This window comes from Palaemon carinicauda, chromosome 14, assembly GCF_036898095.1.
Source record: "Palaemon carinicauda isolate YSFRI2023 chromosome 14, ASM3689809v2, whole genome shotgun sequence".
NCBI classification, from domain to species: Eukaryota; Metazoa; Arthropoda; class Malacostraca; order Decapoda; family Palaemonidae; genus Palaemon; species Palaemon carinicauda.
In genome coordinates, this window is record NC_090738.1 from 44,528,047 (window position 1) to 44,549,358 (window position 21,312).

Consider the following 21,312-nt stretch of genomic DNA (forward strand, 5'->3'; position numbering starts at 1 on the left):
ATTCTCAGTGGAGGCAGTTTGCTATCTTTATTGCTGCAAGAATATGCAGTTATACTCTTGAATATTAGATAGTGTGGAAAATTATTATGATTTGATGCTATTAAATAGTGTCTGTCTTTGAAGGGGCTCTTGAAGGATTATTCATATATTTTTTCATGAATGTAACTGGTGATATGATAATTTACTTTGGTGTTAATTTGTACCTCCAGGATGCATGGTTATGAGAGTGTTGTTGGACCCGTGAAAGGAATTTACACGCAGCAGACTGGGCTAAATAAAGCACGAGGACATTCCCTTCTTGTTCCAGATAGACCCGCATATGTTACTATTCTGTCACTAGGTAAGTGGGCTTATGTAAACATTTTTTTGGCTTTAATGTTTTGTGGGATTGTCAAGTTTTATAAAATTTAGATATCTGTTTATTTTAGCTCTGACCATAGAATGTTTATAAATTTCTCTTTTTTGGCATGAAGAGGCAGATGGGCATATCAATCTAGGTTAAATGCTGTCATTTCAAAAAATATAATTGTTCCAACACGGAGTACTTACCTCGAATTACTTTCTTAGGAGTATCTGGGATCTCCTCCCTAACCGACCAAGAATTTTGCGTAGTTCCCCCTCTCTCCATTACCTTTGTCGGGCGCTCCGGGGCGGATGGATACTCGCCCTGAAGCGAACCGGGGTCAGCGAGCAAGGGTGCGCTGCTAGGTCTGAGTCGTCAGTGCCTGGTCGCGGTGTAGATCTCATCTCGCTGCTCTCTCTCACTTATCCCGTCCGATCCGCCTTTGTGTACCACGTGTTCCTTTGTGTTCCCCATCCTTTGTGCACCATGTGTTCCCTTTTGTGTTCCTTATCCTTTTCTTGTGTTACTTGTGTTGCTTGCGTGTTCCGGTTTTCCATTATGGAATCTCAGCATCGTTGTCCCGGGCCCAAAGCTGATAAGTCTTGCGGGGCCTGGCTGTCCAGGCCTGATGTCGACCCGCACACGCTATGCGCCTCGTGTAGAGGTAATAAGTGCTCCCCCTGCCTCCACATGTCCGGAGTGTGAGTCCTGACCGGAGTTATAGTGGACCTTGTTTGCCACAAAAAAAAAGTAGGCGCCCAAACGGTCTCTCAAGGAGGTGGACATCACCTCGCCCTTGACGTCGCCCTCAGCGCCTTCGGAGAGAGGTTCTCCTTCACCTTCCCCTACCCAGAGTAGGGGACGAGGTAAGTCCGTTGCGGGGAAACCACATATTGCCGTTCCCCATGAGTCTGATATCGGGGATTCTGTCTGTGTGGGGCCTAGCAGACGAGTGGGGGTTCTGCTAGTTTGGTGGAAGTGTGTGCCGTGGACGAGGTTTTGGTGGCCGCAGGACCCGTCTCCAGTGAAGACCCGGTGTGGGGGAGGCCTGAAACAGCTCCTACCCCCCCATCGTGGCAGTGTTTTACAGGTACAGCGGGTTCCAGGGCCGGCCGTGACAAAGGAGGGCCACGTGCTCGTCAGACCCCTACTCCATTGTTTGGACGGTGCCAAGGACGCCCTTCAGGTCCCCCATGCGGCAAGAAGAGGAGTTTGAGGGCTGGTTTGCCTCTCGAGGTGCACTTCGCACACTCCCGGCGCCCTCAGTAACGCTTCCGTCTGACTTCATGCAGCTCGTTACCCCGGTAGCTAGACCACGGGCCCCGAGAGTGGTAGTGGAAGATACAGAGGACTCCGACAGCTCCTCCTCCTCTTCATCTTCTTCGGACAGTTCCTCGTCCTGCAGCTCATTATCGTCGGAGGACTCCAACGGCCGGGAGGCGAGAAGGAAGAAGAAGAGATCCAGGAGAAGGAAGGCAAGCTCTTACGCAGGCCCTGCGAGGAAGAAGGCAAAGACCACGAGGAGAAGGAGCAAGAAGGAGAGTTCTTCCAGGAGGAAATTTATCAGAGTGGCTTTTCCCCCTTGCGTGTCGAGCAGGGCGGCTGCCGCTCCAGTGCCTGCCTCGGTGGCCGCAGGAGCCACTTCCGCGCTCTTGCCCAGTGTCTCTTCGGCTCCGCCCGCCCGTCGGGTGCAGCCGTTGGCACACTTTCCCTTGTCCTTGCCCGGCAAGTCACCGGCTCCATCCGTCCTGCGGGGGCAACCGTGGATGAGGCCCAGCAGCTCGGCTCCCACTCCCTTTGTCGCACCGGCTCCGTCTAAGTCACGGAAACTGCCGCTGCCACAACTGAAGAGTAGTTCTCTACGGATTTCCCCGGGAGGGGGTAGACCCATGACGGCTACCCCCGCCCTGGCGGCTCCATCCGTGACAGAGGCAGCTGCTCCATCAACCCGGCAGGAAGGAAGGGATACCTCCGCTCCCACGGATCCCTCCGTGTTCGAAGATGCTACCGACACGGAGGTTCAGGTAGTGGAAGTATTGTTAGACACCGGCGAGTGTTCCCCGGATGAGGTGTCCTCATACAGGAAGGTCTTGGCCCTAATACAGCACCATCACAGGTTGGACGAACCGCAACCTTCATCGGAGCAGGCTTGGCTTTCGGGTTTGGGCAGGATGGTAGACAATCCTGTGCAGCAGAAGCCATCCTTGACCCTACCCCTAGCGCCCGAGTTGCCCTGGGCATGGAACACATCGATTGGTTTGTTGCGGTGCCTAAGAACTCCCTTAGAGCCCAAGGGTCCTTCAAGCTCCTGCCTGGACTAAGGACCCAGATGAAGTTCTATGTGCCAGACGGTCGTCAGTCAGGACCCCGCACTTTGGAAGAAGCCGTCGCAACTTTGAACCAGGGCAATACGGATGAAAGGAGCCTTATTGCCCCAGTGGTCTTCTCGCAAGCGGAGGCTGCCATGATGGAGGACACCTCCCAAGGCATTGTCAACGTGACCTCCTGGTTGGACTGGTGGGCGTGCACCCTAGCGGGGTTCCAACTAGCACACGACCTTTCGATACCAGAGAACCAAGCCCTACTGCAAGAATTTATCCGTTCGGGGGGGAAAGCAATGAAGTTCCTCACGTTCCAGTCTCTGACCCAGACGGCAAACTGGGTCCTGAGGAGGAGGGACACAGTCCTTAACAGGCTCCCCCGTTAAGGAATGCACCAGTGTGGGGCGAGACCGTGTTCCCACTTCAGGCGGTGGCTGAGACATTGGAGAGGGTGGGAAAATTGAAGAATTCGTCGGAGCCAAGGCAGTTGGCGGCAAGACGTCTTTCCCACAAAAGAACATCGGTGGACGGGGCCTACCCGCCTACGCCTCCGGATAGACAGGAGGCCTCCTTCCCTTCCTGGCGCCAATCCCCACAGCCCTCCCGCAAGGGCAGTGCTCCAGCCCAGGCCTCCTTTAAGCAAAAGTATTCTGGCTCTAGGAGAGGCCGTTCAAACCGTCTCCCCAGAAGGAGATGGAGAGAGGCCCCCCACACCTTCCCACGCCTCAGGTGGGGGGATGCCTCAAACAATATTGGCAAGCATGGCGAGACAACGGCGCGGACACGTGGTCCGTGACAGTCCTCAGGGAGGGATACAGGATTCCCTTCCTGTCGGAACTGCCCCTTCTGATTCCCAACATCGGGCAGAATGGCTGGCACCCAAAGATCCCGAGAAGAGAGCAGCCCTGCAGGAGGAGGTGTCAGCCATGTTGAGCAAGGGAGCTCTACAACCCATCCAAAAATCATCCCCAGGATTCTACAGCAGGCTCTTCCTGGTAGAGAAAGCTACGGGAGGTTGGAGACCAGTCATCGACCTCTCGGCCCTGAACAAGTTTGTCAAGAAGACCACCTTCAAGATGGACACGCCAAAGTCGTTGCTGGCAGCCTTGAGAGAAGGGGATTTCATGATGTCTCTAGATCTCAAGGATGCTTATTTTCAAATCCCCGTACACCCCTCCAGTAGGAAGTTCCTCAGAGTGAAGAGTGGATCCCAATCCCTTCAGTTCAAGACCCTCTACTTCGGCCTGTCAACGGCACCTCAGGTGTTCACGAGGGTGTTCACCTTGGTATCAGTCTGGGCACACAAACAGGGCATCAGGCTGATCAGATACCTCGACAACTGGTTGCTGCTTTCAGCCTCAGAGGCAGACTTAAAGGAGCAGGGGGCGAAACTTGTACAGTTCTGCAGGGATATAGGGATCACCATCAACTTGGAAAAGTCCAAGTTAGTCTCCACCACCAGGATGACGTACCTAGGGATGGTCCTGGACTCCCAGTTAGCGAGGGCATTCCCCTCTCAGGAGAGGCTGAACAATCTGGATCAAGTCATTCACTCATTTCTGACAGACACACCAATGAGAGCCAAGGATTGGCAGAGACTCGTGGGACACCTGGTCTTGTTGGAGAAGTTGGTCCCTCAGGGGAGGCTCAAGCTGAGGCCAGTCCAGTGGAATCTGAAGGACCTCTGGTCACCGGGGGACACTCCGCAGAACATAGTCAGGATGACCCCCGGCCTCCAGGAAATGCTCCTCTGGTGGTCCAAGAGGGAGAACATACTAAAAGGGATACGGTACGCGTCCGCTCCTCCGGAGATGCTGCTCTTCACGGACGCATCAAAGGAGGGGTGGGGAGCCCATCTACTCGAGGAAACGGCAGAGGGAAAGTGGTCCCTAGAGGAAAAGACCCTTCATATAAACCTGCTCGAGCTCATGGCAGTGCAAAAGGCCCTCACGACGTTCGCCCATCAACTTCGAAGAAACTCAGTAGCTCTCATGTGCAACAACGCCACATTAGTGGCATACATAAAGAAGCAGGGAGGCCTGAGATCAAGGGAACTGTGCGACCTCACGGCTCAAATCCTAGAATGGGCCGAAAAGAACCACATCTTTCTTACAGCCAGGTTCATTCCGGGAAAGAAACGTACTGGCCGACAGCCTCAGCAGGACAGGGCAAGTATTAGGGTCGGAATGTTCTCTACATCCGCAAGTAGCGCAGGAGGTTCTTCAGTTGTGGGGCTCACCGGAAATAGACCTGTTCGCCACGAGGCTCAATGCTCAGTTACCCCTGCTCTGTTCTCCGGTGGCAGACCCGACAGCAGCGTTCGAGGACGCCTTCCAGCACTCGTGGGACGGTCTCGATGTGTACGCTTTCTTTCCCTTCGGGATCCTCAGGCAGGTACTCAACAGACTCGGGCAGTCAAGGGCTACAAAGATGACTGGTAGCGCCCTGGTGGCCAGAGAGGGAGGGGTTCGCGGATCTACAGGACCTGGCCACACTCCCTCCATGGCCCCTTCTAGTAAGAGAAGATCTGTTACGTCAACCACACTTACGAAGGCTGCACGAAAACCACCAGTGCCTGCAGCTACACGAGTGGAGGTTATCAAGCAGCTACTAAGGAAAGAGGGGTTCTCAGAGAAGACAGCTTCCAGGATGTCAGGGTATCTCCAAAAGTCCTCGTGCGTAGTGTACCAGGCCAAGTGGGCCACGTTCGTGAAGTGGTGTGCCACACAGAACCTGAAACCCTTAGACGCATCAGTCCACAGAATTGCAGACTTCCTGGTTCACTTGAGGTACGACCTGGGAGTCTCCATTCCAGCCATCAAAGGAGTCCGTGCGGCACTGGGGCAAGTTTTTCAACCCAGAGGCATCAACCTGGGGGCATCTTGCCACATCTCCATGCTCATCAGGAGTTTTGAGTAGTCTTGTTCTCCACGCTCCTCTAGGGTTCCGCAGTGGGACGTGGCCAAGGTTCTCAAGGCTCTGTCGAGGCCTCCCTTTGAACCCCTTAAGGACATTCTAGATAAAGACCTCACTCTCAAGGCAGTGTTCTTACGAGCTCTAGCCTCAGCCAAACGTGTGAGTGAGCTCCACAGCTTGTCCTTCGAGGTCTCGCACTCGAAAGGGTGGAAGGAACTATCCTTTAAGTTCCTACCCGAGTTCGTGGCCAAGACCCAGAACCCAACAGTTGCGGATCCTAGGTTCGAAGCGTTCTTAATTCCAGTACTACCTCACTCTGACAACCCAGAAGACTTGCATCTGTGCCCAGTGAGAACAATCAGAAAATACCTCAGTAGGACAGCCAAACTCAGACCAGCCATCAAAAGTTTGTTTGTCTCTTCAGGCCCAGTCAAGAGGGCAGTATCTAAGAACACGATCTCCTTCTGGCTTCGGCAAGTCATCAAGAGGGCTTACGACAGTGATGGATCCGCGGTTCTTGGGACCCCACGCCCCCATGATATTAGGGGCCTTAGCACTTTCTTAGCTTTTGATACCAACATGGCAGTGGGCCAAATCATGCGAGCAGGTACTTGGGCCAGGCAATCCACCTTTACGGCCACTACCTGAAAGACTGTACTAGGAAATCCCTGGACGCCTTCCCCATTGGACCAGTAATTTCCGCCATGCAACAAGTTTAAAGGTTTAAGGCCCCGGGTAGCCTGTGGGAAGTAATCCCAAGCGACACAAGTTTCCTCCTTACTCCCCCCTTCCTTGCTACCCCCCTTTTCCCCTTTCCTCTCCTCCTACCATGTGAGAGATGGATGCTGTGGAAACCCATGTCCGGATTATACATAAAGGTGAGTTGTACTTAAGGTAGACTTTTGCGTGCTTTCCCCGACTCTCCTACCTTTCTACTGGGTTGTCTAGACCTAGCCTTTTATCTAGGTCCTGTGCCCCAGTATGTTAATGGGATATTCCGGCCTGTAAGCCACTCCCTCCACTTGAAGTATAAGTCTCCTAAGAAAGTAGTTCGAGGCAAGTACTCCGTGTTGGAACAAATCACAAATTTTAAGTAATTTGTATTTTTCCTAACAGTTCTTACCTCGAACTACTTTCGGGTTATTGCCCACCTATCCTTCCCCGAGTATCTTACAGGAGTTTGAGTAGTACTTAAACATACGCTTACTGACGACTCAGACCTAGCAGCGCACCCTCGCACGCTGACCCCGGGTCGCTCAAGGCGAGTATTCATCCGCCCTGGAGCGCCCCGACAAAGGTAACAGAGAGAGGGAGAACTACGCAAAATTCTTGGTTGGTTAGGGAGGAGATCCCAAATACTCCTAAGAAAGTAGTTTGAGGTAAGTACTGTTAGGAAAAATACAAATTACTTTAAAATTTGTGATTTTTTTTTTATCTTACACCTCCTATCTGTACCTTGAATGGATTCAGATTATAACAAAGGAAATCGGGCATATAATTAGGGTGAAGAATAGTTAAACTGCTTAACAACTTGAGTTTATCTACTGAAATGCAATGTATGTGAAGTTGGCTTCCTGTCAAATTGCTCTTAAGAACCCCTTTTAACTTAATTTTCACTGTTTACTTCCCTTCAGTCCTACCTCAGTGTTGAATGGCCTCAGTGACTTCAGTAATCAGCCATATGGGCCAGATTCTAAATATCAGATAAGCCTAAATTTTGATACAAGAGCTGGGTCACTAGAGATATGGTGTTCTTTTAGTCTTAGACAAGGAACAAAGTAAATGAGCATGAGAGCACTCAATTAGGAGAACAAAAAAGGTATAGAAAGAGCAAAAGAGAAACTCATAAAAAGAGGAAGTTGGTTTGTAAAATACCCCTCCACATATCAATGGAAAATTCAAGAGGTTGAGGAATGCTGTTGATGAATATGAATAAAGGAAAGGGTTTAAATGTAGGGAATATACTGATAATGAAAAAGGGACCATGTAGAATTGCCAACTACAGAAGAAATGCAGTACTTGGATGGTAAACTTGGAATGAGCTGTAGGGATGAGTGAGCCTAGCTGGGGGAATTTATCTGAAAAGCCTTTGTACCAAATGCTGTCAAAAGCTCGGAGATGTTAAGAGCATGGGCTTCAGATTTCCTGTTGTTTTTAAAGTAGGGTCATAGCAGAAAGTAGGTAAGATTGCTAGTTGAACACTATTATGTAGGTAGTAACTATGATCATACGGTAGTTTATAAAAATCCAATTTTGTATAGAATGAGCTTTTATTTGGAATTGTAGAAAATGTAAGGACAGTATTTGGCGGAGTTAAGGACAGCACCAATGCCGTAAGGCCCAATATAATATGATGTTTAGTTACATGCTTGTATTTGAAAGGGTTCAAAGTTGTGCATTTTGTATTTCTATTTATGCTTGATAAACATACATGTAAATGATCCATAAAATTCTAGCTCACCTAATTTACATGACTTAACCATTCTATTTTTCTTTTAACATTTGAGAAAATAGTTGAAACCTTAAAAAAATCTTCTTAACTTCATTTTATTGGTAGAACATCACTACTTGTAATATGTTGAATTATGAATTATAACTTGTGGCTGTGTAAAATTTTGCTTAAAGGAGTAATCACAAATTCAGGATTGCAGCCTTGCTGTTAAAGTATTGGCTAATATATGTGCTTGAATGTATAGTCTCGTGAATTGTGATACTGTAGTTGTTTTATCACTGGATAGTAAGCGACTTAATTTCTTTATAGTTCGTGATGCTGTTGCTCGGCTTCCCAATGGAGAAGGGACCCGTTCAGATATTTGTGAACTTCTAAAAGAGTCGCAATATTTAGCGCCTCTCACCAACCCCACAGCAGAAAATAATCTAAACAGTGTTGTATCTGGAGCATTAGATAGACTTCATTATGAAAATGATCCATGTGTTAAATATGATACACCAAGGAAGCTTTGGATATACTTGCACAGGAACAGAAATGAAGAGGAATTTGGTAAGAATATATTCAGTTCAAATATCATAAAAATTGTCCCATGGTTCAGACATGTATTACTCATGAATTTGCTGACTTTAATATGTAATACAATTTTTCTTTAATTATAGATTTTATCAAGTTTTATAATTGTTTCTAGAACGAATGCATCACTTGAATGGGCCAGGGGGCAATAAAAATAAAAAGCCAGCACCTCGCAGACAAAGTCGCACCAAAGTTAAAGATCCCCTTACTATTAAAGGGCCTCCAAATGTAACCCTGGAACCGCTGCCAACGCCGACAAAGGTAATTGAAGATTGACTGCAGTAGTTGCTAGACATTAAAAAATTAGTTATATTGATTTCTATTTAGCTATTGTGTATTTCTTGCCTTTTCTCTCTGAGATTACTGTAGTTTTTATTGACAAGTACAGCATCATCCCTATGAATTTCAGGTTGAACCAACACAGCTAAGATTGAAGCCTGAAGAAGTTGCTGTTCTTGCAAAAGCCAAAGTTGATTCGCCTGTCAAATTAGAGCACTTGGGTACTCAAGGTCTTGGAAAGACTATTACTTCTGTAAGAGTGAGTTAATTGGAATTCTGTGGTAGCTTAAAATGTTTAAGTGTTTAGTCTTATGTCGCATTCAGTTTGAAAAGCCATCATTTATTTTTCTGGTATATGTTTAGTTCTCAAAACTGTAAAGAGGAGATCAATCACTTTCAAGTTTTTTATACAAGAGGAAATGACTTTTCAAGCTTAATGTTTAATCCTCTCTTGCAACATGCATTCAGAATGCAGTTATCAAACTCCCCAAACTTGGTGAAATATATTTACTGTTTGGTATCACTTGTCAGAAAAGAAAAAGAGGAGAGAAAAGCCAGTGTATCCAATGTTTGAACAACCATAACCATTGTATTGCTGACTGGTTTTCCCAGTTTTTTTTCTGGTTTAAATTTTCTTTGAAATTAAAGTTTATAAACTACAAAGTTCCTGGATAAATGGTTTGTTAATGGTTTCCCATATTTGAAAGCATGTATTATTTGGTAATTAATTAATTTTCTGTAGGTATATTATGGGAAATTAAGGTAGCAAAACCAATGTTACAGAATTGTGGATACTCTTGGCCAAAAGTAACATTATATTAATTTCGCCAGACTTTTATAGGACCTTGAGGACTTTGAGGTTTTGCATGATATCTGCATGAGGAATTGACGTTAGAATTGCATAGCTTCATATGTGCTCCTAATCCAATTTAGGAGGTTAGGGAATAGGGTCTGAAGTTAATTTTATTTGTGATCTTCACCTATTTTTTTTCTTAAGCAGAAGCTTCCCAAAATAGATTATAACATTAGATACCAAATATGTGCTGTCATTATTTTCGTACATTGCAGATTCAAAATTTAAATTTTTTAAACATATTTTGTTAATATTTAAATAGCTATGATGTATGTTTATGGATTGCAGTTTTGTTTGCAATGGAATTTTAGTGTGTGGTCTTGGTAATTTGAAAAAAAGTCATATTTTTGCATTTCAAAGCCTTGTAAAATCGGAATAATTTTTTTTCTCGTATTATTTGAAATTAGGTGAGGGAGGCTAGTAGCAGTACATAGTGTTAGATATTGAAACCCTTTGTCTAATATGTTTAGTTGATTGATTTAATCAACAAAGAATTTGTACTTCTTTTAAATTAGTTGCAGGTTTTCTCTTTACATCTTCCTCACCTTCTGAATGTAACGCTTTGCATTGTAGATGAAACTTTAGGTTGTTTATAGCATTCCTTAGTCATTCAGTTGCATGGTGTTCTGCCATTTACTATTCATCCATTTTCTTTGGTCTTACTGCCTACCTGTCAAAATTCTTCCTCATATTTACTTTGTTTTTACATGTATTCAGGCCTGTTGTCCTTTGAAATAGTGACATGTCTTCAGCATTGCTGGAAAGGCCATTGGATCTTTAATAGGGTGGTTGGTGATAACAGGAGGGTCTATTACAGAATAGCCAGTTTCATCTTTTACTGCAGAAGTGCAGATGTTTTGTTACAGTTCTTTGTCGATTGTTGGATCTTTTCTTACTTTTGTTTGATGAGCATATATATATATTTTTTTTTCTTGCGGTGAGCACTCTCGCATAAGCGGGAAGTGAAATTTGGTCCTTTGAGAATACAAACCTTTCAAAGCTCCATTTGTGAGGGATGGCTGTAAGGAGCCTCCCCCTCTATTTTGTTGTTACTCATTCAATAAGGAGGACAGAAGAACTTGTCTCGCTTTGTGGTAGTTCTCTGCATCTGGAGGTAATCACCTGTTTTGGACAATGTTGCAAAACTATCAGAAAAGACCAAAATCCTAATAAGGAAGATTGGAAACATTGGTAAAATCAAATAGAGAGGAAATAGAATTAACAGAACCATCCAAAACAATAAACAAACTAAAAACCCAAGGTATTTGTAAAGACAATCAGGCCAAAATTGAGAAAACACCGAAGAAAGGATGAAGCATAAAATTGAAGAAAAGAAGACTTGGAGCAGATGCCTACTGTTTGCTATACAGTAAAGGATGAAAATGGAAATAACACTATAGATGAGATGATAAGAATTGCAGAGGATTTCTATACAATGCTATACAATATTGGTATAAGAAATAATTTTTTCAATAGAAATAATGAAATGTGCCAATACCAAATGCAACAGTAGGAGAAGTAAAGAAAACATGAAAAGTGGCAAAGCAGCAGGAGAAGATGGCCTACCAATTGATTTAGTAGTAGATGGAGGAAATTTCATAGTAGTAAAACTCGTTGAACTTTGAACCAAATGTCTGTAAGAATGCTCTATACCTACAGCACGGAAAAATTTCATCATTACTGTACGTATACTAATTCATAAAATAGGAGAAATAAAAGACCTAAAAAATACTGCCCAACTTACTCTTTGTGATTTATAAAATATTTACAAAGATCCTATTAGGTGGAATAGAAAGACAGCTAGACTTTAATTGTCAAGAGAGAAGCAGGCTTTAAAAGTGGTTATTCAACAATGAGTGGATCTATGTAATTAACTAGCTAATAGAAAAATCAACTGTGTTTTGCCAACCATTATGCCTGGCATTTATAGACTATTAGAAAGCTTTTGATTTTGTCAAAACCTCAGCACTAACTAAAGCTATTCAAAGAGAAGGAATGGAGGAATCTTGTGTTAGAAAACTTAAAGATATCTGTACAAGAAGTGCAGCAATCTTAAAACTATATGAAGATAGAAAATTCCAATTGAGAAAGGAGTTAGAGACCCATCTCTCCTAGATTATTCACAGCATGCCTAGAAGTTTTTAAGAATTTAGATTAGGAAATTGTAGGAGTTAATATTAATGGGGAATACCTTAGCAACCTAAGATTTTCAGATGATAGTTGAGTTTAGTGAATCATGGTAGTAATTACAAAAGATGATTGAAGATTTGAATAGAGAAAGCAAAAATGTAGGACTGAAAATGAATATGAGTGAAATTTAGATAATGTTCAATGAAAGTGTAGAGACAACAAATAAGAGATGTGGACGAAAATCTAGAGATTGTTAATGAATATACATATTTAGGACAGACAGTATTTCCCCAGGACACGAGACCGAATTCAAAAGAAAAATAAGCATGGGATAGAGAGCATTTTGTAAACAGTAAATGTGGTTACGAAAAGTTGAATGCCACTTTTTCTGAAAAGAAAAGTATTTAATCAAATGGTCCTACCAATTTTAACTTATGAATCCGAAACTTGGATACTTACTAAGCGTTAGAACATAAGCTAGTTATAACTCAAAGAGCTATGGAAAGGATAATGATGGAAATAACACTGACAGAAAAAAGACTAACATGAATATGAAAGCCAACTAAAGTCGAGGATATTCTAACATTTAAGAAAAAGGAATTTACATGGGTAGGACATATAATGAGAGTGACAGATAAAAGATGGACATTAAGAATAACAGAATGGGTCCTTAGAGATTGCAAAGAAGCAATGGAATGAAGAGAAGACATTACAGTACTTACAGAAGGGTCAGTATCTGCATCTGAACTCTCCATAATTTTACTAGCAATTGATATTGTTTAAACAGTTCAAGATGGGGTGAATCTTAAGTTTGTTGTTTATTCCAATTCAAAACTTGCCATAGAAGCCATCCAGGGTTACATACATAAGAATCAAGTGGTATTACAAATTAAACAAATGCTTAACAAATTCCATCCCTAAGGGGTAAATGTTGAAATGTGCTGGATTCAATGTTAGTATTTTTAGTTATAAAAAAAGCTTACACTGGCATTTAACTCTCTGTGAAGCTTATGTAACCATCATTCTAAGAAATTTTCAGTTTTTTACCATTTTAACAATATTATGAAACAAATTTAATAGATAAAATTTCAGTTCTGAATTATCATGGATTTTTATCTGACTAATTTTGTATGGGATGTATTACGAGTTATAACTTATCTCTCTTGAATTTATTCAGGCAGCTCTTCAGGAGTTAAGCTTGAATCTGGGCTGGTAAATTATCTCCCTTTATTAATAGTAACTTTGGACCCATTTCCTTGGGTCATTAGGTGGCTGTTTAACAATCCCAGCTCCCCCATGGAACTTGGTATGCATTCTGTCTAAGGTATCGCTTTTAGCTCTAGTCCTGGATTACGATCTGTTTGCTGCTTTGTTATGAGAGGGAAAGGAAATTGCAGATTATTGTAACAGAATATTTTAATGATATATGTTTAATTCTTTTGTTGTCTTAAAAGATATATATGATTAATTTGAAAGTGTTGACTTCATATAATTGTTATTCTATATATTGGCTGTATGTAAGTGAGATTAGGTCGAAATAATTTGTTTTATATATTTGATGTCTAGGTGTAATTGAAAGTAAGACACTTTTTATTATCATTTGCCTTTTTAGCAAAACGTTAAGCCAACTTCCAATAACTGTGGAAATTGCTACCTTACAGTTGGATTCATTTAGTCAAAGGTTAGACCCATTGTTTGTAACTGTGGTTAATGACTGCAAGAGCATGCGATCGTAAAACCTTCTGCCAAGTTATTAACCATGCCTGATGCTGTCAGATATGTAGATGTGGCTAGGGTCCCTTGTACGTGACGAGCGTCTAGGGGGTACCGCAAGATTCACGACTGTAGCCAAAGAAGCTAGCGTCAGAATGGAAGATTGGAGCAGGTACTTGGAATGTGGGTAAACTGATTGGAAGATTTCAGTAGATAGTGGATGTGATGGAGAGGAGGAGGATAGATATCCTGCATGAGCAGGAGACAAGATGGAAAGGCAATGGAACTACAGAGATAGGGAATGGATAGAAGCTCTATTACAGTGGGTCATGAGAAGGAAGAAATGAAGTTAGTCATAATACTGTAGTTAGAAACTGGAAGCAAAAAGTGCTAGAGGTAAAGAGACTATACTGTATAGGCTCTACATATTTCGGTGATAATGGGGGATCAGATGGCAAATATAAATTCAGCATATGCCCCTCTGATAGGTTGCCAAAAATAAGAAAATTAATTATTTAGACAAGAGTGTGAGGCTGTAATTAGAACAGTGAAAGAAGAGACACTAATCATAGGAACAGATATGAATTGCAGAGTGGGGAAGAGAAGGGATGGATATGAGGAGGTGCATGCAGGTTATGAATTTGGAATTAGATATGAAGATGGGGAGTAATATTAGAAATGGCTCAGTTTTGCATTGGCATGTATAAACACCTGGTTTCAGAAGTTGGGTAAGCACATGATAACTTATGAAATAGATCACATCCTGGTTAGAGTCTTTGACAAAAACAATGTGATGAACTGTAAAGGGATTTTTGGAGAATCATGTGTTAATGAACGTAGACTTACAGTGATGAATTTTAAAATGAGAGGTAGAAATCCCAAGAAGAGAAAGAGGAGATCTAGAAATAAGGTTTGCGACTTCAAATGAGAAAAGGGTGAGCAATTTAGGATTGTGAAAGAGAGATAACTGGAAAGTTTGAACTTAAGGAGGGGACTGGGTAACGGAGTGGAAATTATTGGGGTAAGTATGAAGGAAATATGTATATAGGAAACAGGGAAAATAGTCCAGTGAGAAAAGGAAATAAATTAACTACAAAAGAAGTAATTAACAATTAGAATGAAATATATTAAGAACAGTAGCAAAATTAAGACAAATCTTTCATGTATAAACTATAAAAACTTAAAAAAAGAGGAAGAGAAATAAGACAGAATAATGTTCCCAAGTGTACCATCAAGTAATTGAAATCTACCCCAAGACAGTGAAAGACCATGGTATAGAGGGTATGGCACTACCCAAGACTAGAGAACAATGGTTTGATTTTGGAGTTTCCTTCTGCTAGAAGAGCTGCTTGCCATAGCTAAAGAGTCTTGTCTACCCTTACCAAGAGGAAAGTAGCCACTAAACAATTACAGTGCAGTAGTTAATCCCTTTTGTAAAGAAGAATAGTATGGTAATCAGTGTTGTCAGGTGTATGAGAACAGAGGAGAATATGTAAAGAATAGCCCAGACTATTTCCCACGTAAGTGTGTGAAAAGATGCAGACAAAGAAGAAGCCCAGAATATTCGTGTACTTTGTGTAGGCAAAGGAAAAATGAGGATCCAATGTAGTACTGTCTGGCCATTCAAAGGACCCAATAATTCTCTAGTGGTAGTATCTCAATGGGTGGCTGGTGCCCTTGCCAACCTACAACCTACTAGAGCTACCACAAACATATTTACCTAATGGAGTAACTTACCAATTCTCCAACTAGTGCTAAAAGAACCTCTTCTTGCCAGCTTGCAGAAAATAACAGAACTTAGGAGCTAAGAAGTCAACAGTCTATATAAATAACAAAGCAAAAATACCATTTAAGTCTCCACCATTAGCATCAAGGTCCATCTAGAGTGTTTTAATCTCACAATACCAAAACTGAACTAGGTAGTTTAGCCTTAGGAAAACAGAAATGAGGAGGATAGTTTCTTATTTCTCTGCTTATTGTCAAACACATCTGCCAAAAAGGGCTGGGGTTTATTTATGGACAGTTAATGACAGAGCCATCTGATTTAAGTAAAAGTGGAACTTTTAAATTTAGACTAAAGATGGAAAATTTAAGGATTGCACACCACTTATGTTCCTGTGTTGTACAGGAAAAGGTTCCATTTTTGGTCAAATTATATTCCTTTTCAGTTGGAGCATAAAGTCTCTGAGCAGCAGCTCTTAGTTTAGTATAGTTATTCCAATTAAAATCTGATCTGTTACCCTTACAAAGATGATAGGCCTCCTGTTTCTCCAAGTAAGCACATCTTCAATTATTGAATCATGGTAGTGTCCCTGATTTACCATGTGGGATCAGAATTCTAATTTGTCCTCAGTCCGAATATGTACAGTAGTGTCTTTTCTTGTTAAAATGTTTGCTCACAGAAACGAGTCAAGAATTGGATCCAGATCTTATAAAAATCTTGAAGATTAATGTTATAGATATTAGGAGTAAACCTACTTCTCTTGATTGTTGCAGAAATATTTATTCAAAAATAATTTTAGCTGCAGTTCTTGAAAAATCCTTTCTTTCCTGGTAGAGATTATTGGGCTCTAGGTCCTATAGGACTGCTGGTACTGTGGCCATTTAACTTTTTTTTTTAGTTCATTTAAGTTATAGATTTCTTTTTGATATTTCAAATATTGTTATAAAAACAATTTAGAGTTCCATATTTCAAACTGTATTTTCAGATGGTTTCCATAAAATTTAGACCAATTTAATCTAGAATTTTAATTAATTTATACATTTTAATTTTCTGTTGACCTATCTCTCCTTCACTGGCATCACACCTCCAATAGTATGAGATTCAACAATATTAACATCATTACCTTAACTAGGGGCATGTATCTTTTGAAATAAAAAATAATTGGAAAATTCTAATAGATGTTTTGGGTATTTGTCAATAAACCGAGCTTTTAGAGAAGAAGCAATATGAACATCAGGTGAGTATAGAAATAATTAATTTTAATTTATTATTTTTTAAATTTAGATATTTTTACACTTAAAAAATTTCAGGGAAAGCACAGTTTTTATTTTATGTTTTATGAAGTTTTCATAGTAATATCCAACTTGTCACCAGATGCAGCTTACATAAACTAAAAGTCAGATTTTTCACAAAGTATGTGAAAATATGTTAAATATTGAAGCAAAAGTTCTAAACCATAAGCTCATAATCTTACCTTGCAATTTAATGGGGCCTTTTATAGCAGCAGCACTTCCCTTAAGAGTGAGAAGGCGGCATTGAGCTAAGCGCATGTATCTCCTAAATCCTCAAGCACCTATCAGTGACCTGACTTACTTCTTGTGTATGTTGGATCTAAGATGAGAAAAGAGGGAATTTAATAAAATGAATGAATGAGGTACAAATATGTTTTGGTAATGCTGTATTGGAGTAAGCTCTTAGGTGTTCTTCTTAGCTTTTGACAGTAATGCAGACACAAAAAATGAGGCAAGGGATTGGATGATACTTACGGCTCCAGATGGATCATTCTCTGATATAATACAGATCTATCTGCTATAAAAAAATGTTGGTTTGGGTTCACTTTCAAAGACCACAAATTGGCCCATGCTCAATTTATAGGGTGTTGATAGAATGAACTTAATTTTGGATGAATTGTACGTGCATATATTATTGTTTTCTTACTGATATGACTTTTAATTTATTAATTGTATCAGATGGGTGGTGTTCGGAGCACTGTTGGATCAAGTAGTGTTCAGACCATCCAGGTGTCAACAGCTGGTGGTGTACAAACCATCAAAGTGGCTCTTCCTCCTGGAGGTCCGACTATTGCAAAGGTTACCCCACAAACAATCAGCAAAGTCCCAACATCTTCCATCAATAAGGTTAGTTCTTTTCTTGAATAGTTGCATAGAATAGATGAGTCTTAAGACATGAGATAGATGTCTAATTAAGGTTTTATGTTAATAAAATGTTCTTATATATTAAAGTACAGTATCTCCTGTTTTGAAAGTATATTTCCATCCTTGCCTGCAAGTCAAACCCCTTCATTTCGATGATGTGTGACATACCGCATAAGTCATTTACAAATATAAACCATATGGAAGTTAAAATCATTCATTTATCCTACCAAAAAGTACAACACATGGTTGTATATTACATGTAAGGATATTTTTCTAAGAAAGCTCCTCCCCCTTGATATTAGCCCCCTCCTTTCTTCAGCTAACTAACAAAGACTTTGGGATTCTAGGCTTTATTCCTGATTGAGTAAGGAATACTTTAGTTCGTTATGTTACCATGCATAATCACACCACTCTCTTTAGCCAATGGCAACATTCTCGATGCCAAACATTAACCCCCCCCCCCCCCCCCCCGACCAAACACACACACACACACAAACCTCCCCCTGCCAGCTTAGAGATGATAATCTCACGTCTCACCCACCACCAACTGAGACACTTTGGATTCTAGTTTTTATTCATAATTATATATGGGCTATTTTAGTGTGTTTCTGTTTAGGTATACATGCTCAAATTGCACAGGAAGTATTCTCTAAAGTAAGACGTAGCCAAGTTGCTCTCCCCCTCTACTAACAACCGGCAATACCACCCAAGACACCAGCCTTGCAAGTTAACGAGAGCTGATGTTACAGTCGAATTCCGTCACAAAATATCTAAAATCCCACCATATTTCCATAATATGAATTTTTTGAAGATGGCGATCCATATAAATCTTCCCTTTTTTTTTTTTATTTAATTTCTGAATTTCACCATCATTTACTTGCATTCCACAGATCTTAGGAAATTTCCTCAACATCAGTAACAATGATCACATACATAGCCCTGATGACAGACAAGATTTTTTTTCCTCATATTTTCTCATCCATCATATCTACAAAGTAATTTTTTTATTTTTTTAATATATATTTTATATTAGTAATATCCATTGTTTTTATTAGGAGAATTTCGCCCACTGTAGTTCTTTCCATATATGTGTACATATTTACATTCTACACAGTATTTGACATGCAATCTTCCTATTTCCTATCAAAACTGGAATCATCCAGTACTAGCTTATAGATCAATAGGAGCCTGTGTCACATGTAAGGTCGGGTAACCGAGGAACAAGCGAACGTATATCTAATGAACTAAATTTATAATTCTCTCTCTCTCTCTCTCTCTCTCTCTCTCTCTCTCTCTCTCTCTCTCTCTCTCTCTCTCTCTCTCTCTCTCTCTCTCTCTCATGGAATTATTACACAATCACATAATCCCTTCAGAATTAATATAAAGTTGTTTTTCACAGAATCATTATTATTTAGAGTAAAATAATGTAAGAAAATGGATTTCTGAAAAAATTATCTATAGTTAACTCACAATGAATAGGAAGATTTTTGAAAGAAACCGTGTGAAATCATTGTACTTTTATGATAGAGTAAAATACACTAGACAAAGGAAAACTTGTGAAAATTTGTGAAACCATCAGTAAAACAAACATTTAAACATAAATTAGGTTATCATAGAGTAAGTGTGCTTATATATATCTAATGGTGACAATCTTGTATGCAGCTACTGATGGGGGATCCGATGCCTCGTAGTGAAGGGTTACAGGTGTTTATGGAGCTTGATTTTTTCATAGGCATATCGAACACATTTAATGTATACTGGTACATGTATTTTGATATTTGGATATACCATTTATTCATTTTGATTATGTTTTATAGCCTGATATATAGGATTTATAAATAAAGTAATTTTCATTCATAAAGGTTGTATCTGGTATGTATTTTAATTAATATCCTAAATGTGTTGAGTAATGTTTGTCTTATTAGTTTATGTGGTAATTGTTACCAAACAATTAAAAAAAACAAATCCATTTTTACTCTTTTGTAATGTTCCAAAAGTTTTATCAAGTAAGGCATAAGAAAGTGCTATTAAATAGTTGATTTTATTGCAGGTCGCAGGCCAGACTATTAGTCGAACTCCAACACCAACTTTGGCAAAAGCTGCATCTGCGGGAATCAAGGGTGTGAGTCTTCAACAATCAGTTCTCCAGTCTGCTGTATCTGGGACCACGATAAGCCAGGATGCCCTATTGGCTTCACAACATATCACAAACCTTACTTCAGGTGAGTATACTAATGTATACAGTATATACATTTGAATTGTGTTCTCTTAGTAAATGCTATTTGTTGTTAATTCCCATGCAAATACAAACTTCTCAGTCATTTAAAGGGGTTTACTCCTAAGTTGATTTATTACGACCAGGAATAAGAAAAGGGTGCCTAATTGGTAACTATATAATAGGTTATTTGGCAACTCCAAGGCTGGGCAGCGTCACAAGCTACTGCGAGGCAGAGTCAATCTTCTCCTGGTTGCATTAAGAAATGGATTGGCTACTTCTGTACTCTACGGTTGCAAATACTGTGCGCTGGATTATTCTTTTATTTTATGAATAGTACTTACCTGGCAGTTATATATATATAGCTGATATCTCTAAATCGGCAGAATTTTTCAAAACGAGGCAACCGCCTGGTGGTGGTTGGGAGGTAGGTGGTAACACCCGTCACAGGGTGGTCCAAAGAATCATTCCCGTGTCCAAGACTTCAGTTCATCTCTGCCGGCTGGATCGAAAACATCGTCGGTCCACCATTGAGAGTTTTTCAAATCTTTTTCCCTTCTTCGCTTTTTTGGACTTCGTTTATTGAAGTACTGTATACTGATTTAGGGATTTGGCAATCGTGTTTTGTTATTTTTATTGTACTACTGTATTTACTTTGTTTATCATGAGTGAAAACTTAATTTTTGTTTGTGCACTATATTTTAGGTGCAAAGTTTTTAATCCTGATGACGGAAATACGTTCCGCCAACTCTATGACGTCACAGTCGTATGACTTAATCTTCATTGTATGACTTGCAATTCTCTTTATATGTTTTTTCATGTAAAGAATGGGACGAATTCCACTTATATAAGTTTTTAACTTTTAATGTAAATTTTTAAAGAAATGTTTGTCCATTTAGTATTCGTTCTTTAAATCATCGATCTAATTTCATAAATTAAATAGAACAAGCGTATGGTTAATTTACGCTGTTAGTTCTCGTTACTATCGATGCAGTCCCAACATGCCTTGGTAGCGTTCTTTTCGATGGGAATTAAAGTGTTGGCTATAATACTCCAACAACAACGATATGGGAATTCTAGTTTTAGAAGTATTTTCATTTATATGTTCCTATTGTTTACATTTATATATATTGATACGTTATTGCTATATCTGTTCTTTTTATCATTACAACTCGCTTGTTTTTGAAAACCCTTTGAATTAATTGTGGATTACATTTGTTTTCCCATTTTCTGTTCATTTTAATCTTTAACGTATAACTTTCCCGGCGTTTGTATGTAACTACCGGGTAGGTTTTTATGACATTTAATTTTACCGGTGGTTATATGTAACTACCGGGTGAGTGTGTTCAACATCTATTTTTAATCTCAACTCTTACCCGGTGGTTTTTTCTTTTTGTGACCGCCGGGTAAGTATGTTTGAAAGTTTATTTCATTATGGAAATGTCAGTTTAATATTTTATAAAAATATTTTGTTACAGTTTATATAGCAAGTACTAGAGACGATTTTGCTTTCTCATTCAAGCCCGTGGCAGAAGAATAAGTTCTCTCACAACGGGCAGGACTAATTATGGTCTTTTGTGTAAGAGTTTAGTAGTGCAAGTTTCAGTGCTAAATTAGGCATTGGATTCTTTCAGCACA

At 40.5% G+C, this 21,312-nt stretch overlaps 1 protein-coding gene across 1 annotated transcript in view; it reads left to right on the forward strand.

Annotated features, from left to right (window-relative positions):
* The window catches only part of LOC137652746 (nuclear factor related to kappa-B-binding protein), a 126,821-nt gene that overhangs the window by 56,315 nt on the left and 49,194 nt on the right, over positions 1–21,312 (forward strand). Inside the window, exons 12-17 of the mRNA XM_068386152.1 lie at positions 210–340; positions 8,342–8,581; positions 8,721–8,866; positions 9,015–9,143; positions 17,274–17,441; positions 19,510–19,681. Of these exons, the coding sequence (XP_068242253.1) occupies positions 210–340; positions 8,342–8,581; positions 8,721–8,866; positions 9,015–9,143; positions 17,274–17,441; positions 19,510–19,681 (986 nt within the window). The remainder of the gene's footprint in view (positions 1–209; positions 341–8,341; positions 8,582–8,720; positions 8,867–9,014; positions 9,144–17,273; positions 17,442–19,509; positions 19,682–21,312) is intronic.